Genomic DNA, 13,111 nt, shown 5'->3' with positions numbered 1-13,111 from the left:
TTGACAGAATTGGAGATGATCATAGGTGGATTCAAGCTGCTTTGAAGAGATGGGGTAGAAGGGGTTACAGTATGAAAGTGCTCAAAGAAAATACTGTGTCTGAAAGCTCCGGAGAAGCTGCTGACAATCCTATAGATAATACTGACCAAGGGTTTAGGGCACTTTCATATGTTTTGGAACAAGTTACCATATGGTAACTGACTCTGGACATTACACTGTGTCCAAAATGTAAAATATTCCATCTTTAGAAGATTGTATCAAATTTATGCTGACCAGTTAGATCAATTTAGATGATTCTCCAAAGAATCTTCAAATAGCACAATAATTTACAGTTTGGATTCAAAGCTCTGTCTTTTAGCGAAACACAGAGTCCTTAAAGGTGAATCCAAAGTTCCCTGTACATATATTTCTCTGACCATAACTTCTGATCCAGGTAACCGTAAGTGTCAGTTCATGACTTGGAAGATCTTAACTGAGCCATAGTGATAAATTAATAGATACCGCACTAATTTCTAAAATTGTGGTTTTCTTTGTTGTTGTGGTACACCCCCAACTATTATTTATATATCTGTGCAGTTATACATAGTGCATATTGTCTGTCTACAGTTGCATATTGACTGTCTACAGTTATGAAGCTAGTTAGACAAGTAGTAACTGTACTGATCTAGAACCTTGGTCCAATTCCTCAAAGCTTTGACTGGCTTATTGGCCCAAGAATATAAGCAATCATCTTGATCTATGTTATCCTTACAAGAAGGCTTCCTTCAGTTCTTGAATACTAAGTTCCTGAGTGTTGAACAATATAATAACAGATTTTTTTTTATTATGGCTGCTTTAATAAAAGATTGATGCCACATCTGTACGGTGTTGGCCTAGACAAAATTGATGTGATGCTTTGGTATTCTGGCTCCAAAGGAATACCACGATAAATATTTTATTAACAAAGTAGTAGAGTTTGGAATCACTGAATGAAATTGAATGGTGGCAAGTTAGGATGGAAAAAGTGCTATCATACAAAGGTATTAATTATTCATAAATACTGGATGTTGGATACATTTGAATGGTTTTAAAAGGATGAGGGAAATGTATGGAAGTAAGGCTATTGATGACTACAGATCCTGATATCTACTGATGAGAAAGACAGTTCCCACCCCATAAAATGGAGAGAGTGCTTCTTACATTTGCTTAGAATTACAGAAGCAAATTATTGAAAACAAGCAAATAGGCAAGGGTGGAAATGGCTGTAGGTATCTTTAAAGATTAGCCTTTAGATGGGAGGGGCTTCTTCTCTTTTAACAAGGCTTATTTTATTTCCTTCCTTCCTTTTTCTCATTACCTCCAGTTTTGATCCTCACTTTCATTTTTGTTTCTTTCCCAGTACAGCTATGGTACCCGCCCCATTTAACCCATCTTCCTGTTTTCTCCAGTATGCAGGTATATGTTCTTGTGTGTCAGGCTTTGCACAGATATGGTAGAAAATCTCAGTTCTCTAGACACTGATCTCTAATTCTGGAACTCACTCACCTGGCAGAAAGCTCGTAGACATGGCACAGTTAGATTAGGGTTTTTTATTGCAGACTAAAATGAAGCCATATACACCCAAAAAATCTGCTTACTGCTGTACACAGGAGTCAAAGTCTGGATATAGGTCTGTGTTTGAGGGTTTAAATTCTAGGCCTTTTCTCCTGCCTTTCTGAGTCAGTGGGATATTTGGCCATTCTCTTGCTGGCCATCTCATCTGATGTCATGGTTCTCTATAGCCTGGGAACTGCTAGTACCTGCCTTGCCAGCTTCATTCTTTAAATTGTATGTTTTATCTACCTATCTGTCTTCTGGTCCTGCCTATTTTGGAAAGTGGCTTCAGTCAGGTATGTACACATGTACATGTACGTATACTAGTGTGATTCATCCACACATTAATTGGGAGGCTTATTTGTGAGAATCTCCAAGATTAGTTTCATCTGGAGATAGTAGCATAATTTGACATGTCAGGAAAGCTGGGTACAGGTAGTCCTCATTTAGTAACCACAATTGGGACTGGCAACTTGGTTGTTAAGCCAAGCAGTTGCTAAATGAAACCACAGCTGTGCTTATGATCTTACTTCAGCTTTCCTTTGCTTTACAGACCTGTGAAGGTTGTAAATGTGAGGATTGGTCACAAACTTACTTTTTCATTATTAAGTAACTGTGAATGGTTGCTAAATGAGACAGTTGCTAAGTGAGACCTACCTATATTGCATAGGATTTTTTGCAGAGTTATTGCAAGTCAAATGCAAAGCATGAGAAAGTTCCACATTAAATTGAATAAGGCTATTTACATATTCTCCCAGTAATTTTTCCATTAAGAATAGTATAAATACGATATCCAGCGGCATTTTTTCCTGATGTCTAGCTACATTGCAAACTCATACTATCTGTGCTCTTGTTGCATTCACGCTATTATCTTGCTTTACCACATGCATAAACATGTGACAATGTAAATGAATGCTTTCACAGGGAGCAATAAAAAAATTAAAATTTAATTTCTCAATTTCTGATGAATCATATTAATCCAACTGCTGTTTCTAATCATAAGTCAAATATCTAAGTGTTATATTGTGAGTGAACTATGCCCATCTTCCCAGAAAATAAATAAAAGCAGGATTGAACGTAGTGTCCTACAGAAAGAAGAGGTTACATGGGTTAGCATTGTGGTAAACTGTATTTTGTAACTAGTTATGACCCTCATGGCAGCCATTTGGTAATGGGGAAGCTTCCCAGCAGCTATTAAGGATAGGGTTTGCAATATATTCTCAAAATCTAAAATATACCCAGGTGGGGAACTCCTGGCGTAGGTTAATTTGTATGAAAATTCCTTTATTTCTGCTACACAAGGGAAGTTTTCACTGTGGTGAGAAGCTGTTGGAACCTAATATTTGAGATATGGATCTATGAAACCAATTATAGGAATTGATTGTACTGCTTGCTTGTCTACTAAAAAAGAGCTTTTAAATTGTCAACAAAAGATACTTGCAGATTGGTGGAAGATAGGCAAGGTCTACCTCAGGCTAATTTTATGCAGTCATTGGCCTAGTTTTAAAACTTCTTTTCAAGAGATCAATTCAGACCTCTGTCCCTTCCCTTGAAGCATCACGCTTTGGAGCAAGTTACAGATTTGCAAAAAGAGAAAAAAGTGTAGTATCAGATGGAAGGCTGTGCTAAGTTCTGTGTTCACTAACCTAAACAAGGAATGCAGGAAAAGAAGGAAGCACAGAATATACCTTGGATTCAGTGGCTTGCAGTTTTAATTCAGAATTATCACTCCCTCATAGGCAGTTTTGAAAATACAAATGCAGAAAATAAGTTGTCACACGTATGAAATAAGATACCTAAAATGCATATAAACATTTGTTCAGTCTTGAAGCTTTGTTTAATGAAATAATTCAGTGCGCTAGGAGAACCCAAGGAGAACTCATTCTGTAAGATTTCACTTATAGAGAAGATGGCATTACAGTGTAACTCACAATAGCATCTTACATGACCAAAAAAAACCCCCCCTTTCATATCAAATTAAAGCATTTTAAATAGAAAAATCCCAGTATGTATAAGACATGGAATCTCAATCCTCACAGGGCAGTACAGAGAGTAATTTGAACACTAGACCTCTCCATTCAAATTAATTTGGATTTCTGTTTCTTAAATTGCAGCCTACTGACATGGCATAGGGTCTCAGTGGGTGGCAGGATCTGGTTGCCCTATGTTGGCTCATAAGCTAAACGGAATCAGGCCTGGTTAGAACTTGGGTGGGAAATGTCCAAGGAATACCTGGGTGATCGGCCAGGCTGGGAAGGAAAAAAAGTTCCCACCAAAAGGCCATGGCAAACTGTTTCCACTGCTGTCTCCAAGAAAACTGTCTGGATGTGACATGCAATAACCAGGAGGTAAGCTAGACTTGAAGGAGATTTGACTTGGCTCTTAATGGAAAGCCCTGTCTGAAGACAAACATAACAGAAATCTCAATTCTTTGCACTTTGGTTTGCTTGAAACAGCTTATTGTGTCCCAGCCAGTATATTTTGCACAGCCATGACAAGAACTTTGTTCCAGTAACTATGGTAAAGCCAGTGAGTGTACCAGAGGGGTGACTCAGGCTTCAAATGATGTGAATTGGCTCCGGTCCATGAACTAGCAGCATGCAAAGGCCAAGTATTGGGTAGGGCTCAGCATGTTTTGACTGAATGCAGAGTAGTGGCTTCGTAACAGAACACTGTGTTTCCATATGTCAAGCTGATCAGGAAGGAAAAGGAGCGGGCACTAAAATGGAAAAAGGAAGTGCAGGGAATTTGCATATTCGTGTGGCATGTTAAATATTTGCATATTCGTGTGGCATATTAAAACTGGTAGCAATGCTGTGGAAATTTCTCCAATAAGTATTTCAGCTTCATCAGCTAGAGTGTCATTTTAAGTACAGAGAAGGAAGAATGGATAGAAGGGGTCTTTTTGAGCATTGAGCACTGCTGAAATTGTTTGCTTGAAATTAAATGTGGTTGAATATGGCAAAGATGCACAATAATTAAGGCAATGCTTTGTCAGCCTTGACTTCCAAGTACTGATGTTTGGAGAAACCAACATGGATTCAGAAACTCTGGTGCCAGTGGATTTGGTCCTATGAATCAAATAGTAATCAAATTTTAGTAACATCTTGGTGCAAGACACTTAGCTAATTCAGAACAAATAATCCAATTCAGAAATTGGCTGCTTATAGCTATCATCACGGCTTTTGTGTTTGATTGTTCTGTAGTGAACATGTATGTGTTCTCAAGGTGTGAAAATATGTAGATTTGAAACTGGTCAGGTTTTTTGGGGTAAAATTACGGTAGTGCAAAGAATATAGTAGCTTCTTACAATCTATATTTTAGGTTCAGAATTGTAAACAGATCGATTAAATAATTAGATTATTCTGTTCTTTAACAGTTACTGTTTACTGTCTGCTCAGGGATGGTGAAATTGTGGCCTGCCATTGAATTATATACCTCCAAAAATTCTATCCTACAACTTTACTGACTGGGGCTGCAGTTCAGCAACTAATTAATAAGTGTGTTCGTTGTAAATCTTAGTGTCACCTTTCCTGGACTGAGTTATGTAACACGGTGTATTGCCAAATTCTTTTAGAAAGTATTAACGATATTTTAAAGATGCAAGTTTAGCGCAGAATAAACCAGTATTGACGAATAAATCACCCATTGAAAAAAATTCAGCTTCATTGTGTGAAGCCAGTAGCTCTTGTGCTTGTGTAAAAAGTATGTTGTGCACTATTTTATATAATGTAATTTAAAAATGTCTTAAGACTTGGAAAAGTGCAAACATTTTTATTATATAACAGAAGGCATATAGCATAGACTCCTTAGAGAATGACAATTGGAAATATGAAAGGCTTCATATATTTAGACTTCATCATATATATAAGGGAGGAGAAAGGGCAGAATTGCTTGGCTATGGGGGATTCAGTTTAGAGTTGCTAAGTGACTACACTGAGAGTGGCAGTTATTTCATTTTCCATTGTAAGCGTTAAAACAACTGAAGAAGCTGACATGAGGCACATTTTGTTGTTCATTATTTGCAAATGTTTGTATATTCTTCCTGGTAAAAAACTTGCACTTTAGCCTGGCAACAGCACTGTGAGTATGTGTGGCTAAGGGCTGGGATGGAAAGAGAGATATTTGTTGCAGTAACTAAGGATAGTTTTGAGAATTCACAGCTGATGTGTTTGCCTGTCTTCTTGGTACTGCACTGCTAGGTTTATATCAGTTAGTAAACTGGAGGTGTCTTGTGGTACTTTGTGAAGAAGCCTCTGTCTTCTGCTCCAGAAAGAGAATGAATACAGGTGCCCACAGAGCTAAAGTTTTGTTGTATTACCTGTTAAAATATATATATGTATATATTGAGTTTCTGCTCACTTTCTTTGCAGGTGGTATTGGGGCTTCCTTCCAGTGCCAGCTGATCCATCAAGACCATATCTGTACTGATGACAGTGACAAGGTAATCGAAAATAATGACAGCTAAGTGCAAGTTCCCGTTTCACTAGTTTTTTCAAATAAATATTTATACATACAGTGGTACCTCGGGATACGAACTTAATCCGTTCCGTGACTCTGGGCGTATCCCGAGTTGGTCGTAACCCGAAGGAAATTTCCCCATAGGGTTCAATGTAAATCCGGTTAATCCGTTCCGCCCTCCGAATTTGGTCACACCCCGAGGCAAATTTCCCCATAAGGTTCAATGTAAATACGGTTAATCCATTCCGCCCTCTGCCCGAATTTGGTCGCACCCCGAAGCAAATTTTCCCATAAGGTTCAATGTAATTACCGTTAATCCATTCTGGTGTCGCGGACCACACGTCAGGGGCAGGAAAATGGCCGGGCGTGGCGCAGCACAAAAATGGCCAGGCACCGCACGGCGCGGTGGGAAAACGGCCGGGCGCGGCGCAGCGGGAAAACGGCCGGGCGCGGTGCCGCACAGTGCGAAAATGGCCGGGTGCAGTGCGGCACGAAAACGGCCGGACGCCACACAGCGCGGCAGAAAAATGGCCGCAGACCACATGTCAGGGGCGCAAAAATGGCCGCGGACCACGTGTCAGGGGTGGAAAAATGGCTGCGGACCACGTGTCAGGGCGGAAAAATGACCGTACCCCGAGGCGGAGTTCGCACATCGAGGTAAATTTTTGCGGCCGGAGCTGGTCGTAACCCGAAAAGTTCGTTAGTAGAGGCGTTCGTATCCCGAGGTACCACTGTATTGAACTGAAATGTTATTGTTGGCTAAAGCAGTTTCTTTAAATAAGTATATCTATGTACACACATGTACATGTTTATATATAGGGACTGATTATTTTTACATATATATTTTCTCAAAGTTCAATGATACCATTTACATATATTTTACATACAAAATATAAGGAAATGGTGTTAATTTTTTTTTACTCCATTTCTTTTGCAATTCTTCCATGGAACTCAGGAGCAGAGTTTAATGTTCACGTTACGAGGCTTTTAACAATAATGAATTGGATATTTGGAATTTCAAACCATTGACGATATTTATGGTATGCTAGAAATGAAAAGGTTTGATTTGTATGTTTGTACATTCTTCCTCCAGGTTCAATGCACGTCAAAATGTTTCCAAGTTTTCACTAAAATCATTTTTCAGTAGCGGTGTTGAAATTGATGAGTGATAGTAAGCTGTGTATTGCATTCATTTTGAAGAAGCAAGTTTCCAGCCCTTAGGAAAATGTGCTTTTAAAAGTGTGTATTTAATGCCTATGAGATCTCAGGAGCCCTTACAGTTGCTGAGATACCTTCCAGTGGTTGGGAGTGGAATTTCAGCGCCCTGTATAGTTTCTTAATCCTCCCCTTGACTAGCAGAATTGGAGGAAATTACCAGAATTGTTCACAGAAATTGAACAAATGAGAAAGTTATAGAATGGAGATTTTCTTTCTGCAGAATTTCAGTTCTAACGTATACAGTCCGGTCTAGTGGTTAAGGCTCCAGGCTAGAAGCCAGGAGACAGTGAGTTCTGATCCCGCCTGAAGCTTGAAAACCGGCTGGGTGACTTTGGGCCAGTCCCTCTCTCTCAGCCCATGATGTCAGGCTGAGGTGACAAGCCGGTCGGTCAATTCCGTTGCAACCAACGGATCAACATTCGGTTGATTTCCCCCCCCCCAAAAAAAAGCAGACCCTGCACATGCAGGAAAAACACTAGGAAGGGGAAAAAATTGTTTATCTCCTTCCTGTCGCATTCCACCAAGCATTTGAGAAGCGATTTCCCCACCTATTCTTTAAACTTATTTTCAGCCATCTCAGTTCAGCAATGATGTTAATGATGGGATGTGGTGCAGTAAACTGCATATAGTACAGCCTTAAAGATAATATAGATGATTGGTTTATATAGGTTACCATTAGATCAACACGGTACCTCATGCTTGATAAAAGTGCATTTATTCTAGATTATGTGGGAAGAGGTTAACCTAATGCATACTATTTCGACTATAGGAAAGTGTTCCATGACTTCCTTATCTTCACAGGAAAGAACAAGCATACTTTTCTGTTATGTAATAGACCCATCCCAGGAGAAAATGGGTCACGTCTCTTGTTATTCGTTGTGGCTAGAAAAGGAAAGACGGATGATGTCTGCATAGTTTTTCTGTTAAGGTTTTCTAGCCTAGGGTCTGGGACAAGAAACTTCCTTTACCATTCTAATTTTTGGCCTCTCCCATTAAGACAGATGAAAAGGTCTTGCTTTCCCTCATTTCTGATAGTATGAAGAATTTATACCTTTGAGCCATTCAGAGCCAAGGAAAAATTTGCTTGCTCGTGAGCAAGAGCAACGAAGGAATCATTCTTTCTGAAGACGGAGAAGGAGGCAGTCATTCAAGACTGGAGTAGAGTCAATCTGTGAGGTGGCCAGAAAGTATGCTGGCATAATTTGCTCTGCCCACATAGCCAGTTTCTGTCCATTTCAGTACCAAGGGCAGCAAGTGATACAGTTCTAGCAATTCATAGTTGTATGGCAAATCAAAGTGCAGCAATTGGTGGATTCCCTGCTGATGGGCTAAAGATCCACCAATTGCTCCTCCTAATCTGCTAGGGCTGGGGAAGAGGCAAGTTTTGACAGATAGCTAGAGTTGTGGCTGTTGCATGTGAGAACAATGTAAAGACAAAGACCTCAGTTGACAGGCAAGTGGCTTTAGAGACTTTCTAGTCTACAGTATTCTGTAGTGATCTTGGATGGTGCTTTAGTGATAGCAAGAAGGCCAAGACTAAAAGTTTTTTAGATAAAGTGGTAGGCCAAGAGCTCTGTGACAGGCAGGTCATTTTAAAGGGATCCTGAGCTCCTGCTTTCTTTAGTTATGACGGTGCTGTGGCTCCTCTCCTGGAGTCATGTCAGTCCAACAACCCAAACACAAGGGTCATGAGAAGAATGTGGCAGTGGCTAGAGAGAAGGGAGTATGCCCACAGCAGCTGAAAACAGCCAGATTCTAGCCCTTGCCATGACATAAATCATGCATGTAGCAAGGCTTACTTCCAAAGTTGGAAAACACTACTTCCACATTGGGTCAGAAACAACAGAATTTAGTTGTTGTTGCGGGATGGAGATGTGAGGAGGGCTACATCACAGGGACTTGTCCTTACAGAATGGTCAGGAGATACCTTCAGGGAAAGTTGGGGGATGTGTGGATGTGCTCTTGGGGAACTCTGCCTTTCCTTCCTACACATACAAATGCACAAGATGTCACCCACACAATCTTTTTCATGCCTTAGGCCTCCAACTTTTGAAAATAAATTTTAAAAGTAGGGAGCTGCTAGCTTGTTCCTTTCCATAAACACCAGTTCCTCCCTCCTCTTTTGAAACATGCAAGAGAAGCAACTTACGGTTATTGTTTTCCTTTCCAATTTCAAAGCTCCAGCAATTAGGAAGAAGTAGAATAACCATATTCTGTTGATGAATTGTGGATGCCTGAAGGACAGTTGTTTCTAGACCCAAATAGCTAAGTCTTAATTGATTCTAGGAACTGCAGTATGATTAGGATCCCTCTGAGACATCAGGGAACGTCTTTTGGATGCTTTATTTACATGCAGCTTTCTTAGGGTTCATAAGTGGTAGTGAGTGTCTTAGCTAGCCACAGAAGAGGAAAGAAAATGGGAACCAGGACAAGCATTGGCATGTGCCTACTAAATTGCCATTTAGCACATTGCTACAACTGCTGTTAGCACTAATAGAGATGGATTGCACAATAAACGGGTTGCTTGTTTTCTGTAGAAGAATGGTGGCAGAGTACCAACCCACTCTCGTTAAAGAAGATTTAAAAAATGGTTGGAAAGCACTCCTGAAAGATCAATTGTTACATTATGTAACTGTAATATCTACTCTGCGATCCCACCTATGGTTATTGCTCACCATGTCATGACTTAAAAGATGGCCTTCTTAGTAGTGGCACCCTTCTCTCCATGGAGAAATAGAGGTAGCCCTCATATTGTCTCATGTTAAGTGGCAGGCTAACATGCTTATCCACCCAGGCAGTTGTAGGGTAAATATTGCTCCAGGACTAAAATGCCACCAGACAAATGACAATTGTGTAAAGTATTAATTATAAATTTTTAAATGTTGAACAGCTAAAAATTGTCCTTTATTGGTTTGACTGTTTTTATTGCTACTGTTTTCTGCACTATCCTGGCATATAAAATACAAGTGACAGTTATATATTATACTTCTCTCCTTTTTAAAAATACACTGACATGCATTACTTAACTTTTTCTCTAAGAAACTATATGAAAACGTTTTTACATTAATTCTAATAATACTGTGCTCTCTTTGTTCATGTGTGTACTACAAAAATTTCTCACGCCCATGTGTAGAAAAACAAGCACCTGTGACAAGATTGCTGAATGAGAAATTAACAAGGGCTGCAAACCTTGGCTGGTGTGGGTCTTCCGGGCTGTGTGGCCGTGTTCTGGAAGTTTTGTTTCCTAACGTTTCACCAGCACCTGTGACCGGCATCTTCAGAGTGCAGGAGCACAGACAGGAGCAGTTCTCTCTGTGCCCAGGGTGATGTGACCCTTTTGTGGGTATTTATAGAGATCTGAGGGGGGGAAGGGGGTACTTGGGGGTGGGGGTGGGGGGCTTGGGTTACTGAGATTCTGTACACAGATTCTGACACCAAAACAAGCAGCCACTCAGTAACCCAACCCCCCAACACACCCCCAATCCCCCCCCCTCAGATCTCTATAAATACCCACAAAAGGGTCACATCACCCTGGGCACAGAGAGAACTGCTCCTGTCTGTGCTCCTGCACTCTGAAGATGCCGGTCACAGGTGCTGGTGAAATGTTAGGAAACAGAACTTCCAGAACACGGCCACACAGCCCGGAAGACCCACACCAGCCATCGTATGCCGGCCGTGAAAGCCTTCGACAATACGCTGCAAACCTTAATGACCTATTTTTGAATAGGTTTTTATATCATTGGGAAAATCATTTGTTATAAACCCAGGAATATAATTTTCTCTAAAACATGCAAAAAGAATGATAAAAATAACATTTTCATGTTTCTACTCCAGTTAATTGACTTTGTGAACTTCAGAGCTAGTGAGGCATGCTCTAGGTATATATGATTGTGCTCTTGATTAAGTATGAAAGACAAAATAACTGGCTCTGTTCATGTTGTGTTACATGCAAAGTGTCTACATCTGTCCAGAATAGTAAGCCAGGATTCTGGAGAGTCCTCATTTATCCTGAAATGTGCTGTTTTCTCTCTGTCTTGCTTTTATTTTCACTTTTTAGTTGATGAGATTTTCGTTTCTCTTGAAACTGAAATAGAATTTATTCAACAATTATTAATATTTAGTTTGTGCCCAAAGTTAGATAGTTCAATAAGATTCCTTAAGTGCTTACTGTAACTCTCAAAAAGCTCAGATGTATGGCACTAAAGGTTACTATTTTAATAGCAATGTAACAAGCTCTTGGAAGACTTATTTGTTATGAAATTCTAATTTAAGCAATTGGGGTTTTTCAGCAGTTCAGCACTATTCAAAAAAATTAAAGAACAAAAGTGCTGTCTCAGAGCCCGTTTGGTGTAGTGGTTAAAGCACCTGGCTAGAAACCGGGAGACTCTGAGTTCTAGTCCTGCCTTAGGCACAAAGCCAGCTGGGTGACCTTGGGCCAGTCCCTCTCTCTCAGCCCTAGGATGGAGAGAATGACAACCCACTTCTGAAAAACCTTGCCAAGAAAACTGCAGGGACTTGTCCAGGCAGTGGCCAGGAGTCAAAACTGATTTGAAGGCACCCCCCTCCCCAAAAATGTTGGGTAGGGTATACTTTCTGAACCTCAGGTTTTATGGAAGTTTTGGATTCCTGCTTCCATCATTCCTGAACAATGGACTTGTTCCATTGGCCCAGGGAGAGGTATATACGTCTAAAGATTTTCAGATCATTATCTGTTCAGTTATGTGAACAGGGAAAAACTGTATTTTACCTTCTGGTTTTTAGGAATCTGAAAGGTTTATTCCCTGCATTCCTCTGATGTATGATTTTATAATTACAAATATGATAAACAAGAAATACAAATGTATTTTGTATTTATATGGGGGAATTTTATCTCATCTTACAAAGAGAAAAATAGACTAGCTGAGTGTTTACAATAAAAAGCTTGGGGGAAAAAATAGCTCCTTTTTCCGAACAACTAGTTTTCAGCATTGTATATTTTCACTTGACTTAAGTGTTCTGACATTTCAATACAGTATCAAATTTAATAGTTCTTGCCTCATAAAATAACTTAGGTCTTTTAAATGAAAAACTGTCATACATATCCTCCCCCAATTAGATGACATATCTGTGTCAAAGAAGCAAGGTTTTTTAACTTGCTTGTGAAGGCAACAAAAATGGCAAAATACTTGTTAGTAATGTTTCCCTGAGGTAAGAATAGATAGAAAGTAATTTTACAAGGCTGATTAAACTTTTGTTCACAATAGGTGGTGATATATTAAAAACATAACAACTATGACTGGATCCCATGTCAAACTGGGCCCCTAGACACTGGCTGTATAATTCTGAAATAATAGAGCTGTGTGGTTTCCTGAATGTGGTTGGAAATTTCCCACCACGTCTCTTGGAAACAATGTCAAGTTCTGCCTGATCTGAGAATATAGAGACAGCTCATGCTGTCCAAGGGCCTCTGCCCTTTTTCAGAGTCATGTCAGCCCTTTGGTTTACTAGGGAGTTGAGAGCAGTGAAGCAGTTAGGACAGTAGATGGAATACAAGTGGAGGAACTCTTAGCATAGATGGTGTCCTACTCTCTAGCAGCAGAGACAATGAAGAATGCCCATTACATCTGCATAGAACAGGCTTTTCCATACTGTACAGCAATGTTTCTCAACCTACTGGCTGGGGAATTCTGGGAGTTGAAGTCCACATATCTTAAAGTTGCTAAAGTTGAGAAACACTGCAGTATAGCATTTTGCTCACCAAGACATGAGAAAGAAGAACTAAAAGAACTTTTATTGTGAGCCGCCCAGAGTCACCCGTGGGGGAGATGGGCAGCATACAAGCCAAATAAATAAATAAATAAATAAATAAATAAATAAATAA

At 39.9% G+C, this 13,111-nt stretch overlaps 1 protein-coding gene across 2 annotated transcripts in view; it reads left to right on the top strand.

Annotated features, from left to right (window-relative positions):
* RNF38 (ring finger protein 38) overlaps positions 1–13,111 on the top strand; it is an 86,365-nt gene that overhangs the window by 39,014 nt on the left and 34,240 nt on the right. For both annotated transcript variants that reach the window (XM_088130472.1, XM_088130473.1), the window contains exon 2: positions 5,946–6,016. In XM_088130472.1, the coding sequence (XP_087986598.1) occupies positions 5,946–6,016 (71 nt within the window). The remainder of the gene's footprint in view (positions 1–5,945; positions 6,017–13,111) is intronic.

The sequence above is a fragment of the Python bivittatus genome, unplaced genomic scaffold (genome assembly GCF_059951505.1).
Source record: "Python bivittatus isolate LINGU-HERP-01145 unplaced genomic scaffold, Pbiv_v1 ctg000850_np1212, whole genome shotgun sequence".
Taxonomy (NCBI): domain Eukaryota; kingdom Metazoa; phylum Chordata; class Lepidosauria; order Squamata; family Pythonidae; genus Python; species Python bivittatus.
The sequence above is the reverse complement of the archived record's forward strand: the minus strand, read 5'-3'. Positions and strand labels throughout refer to the sequence as shown.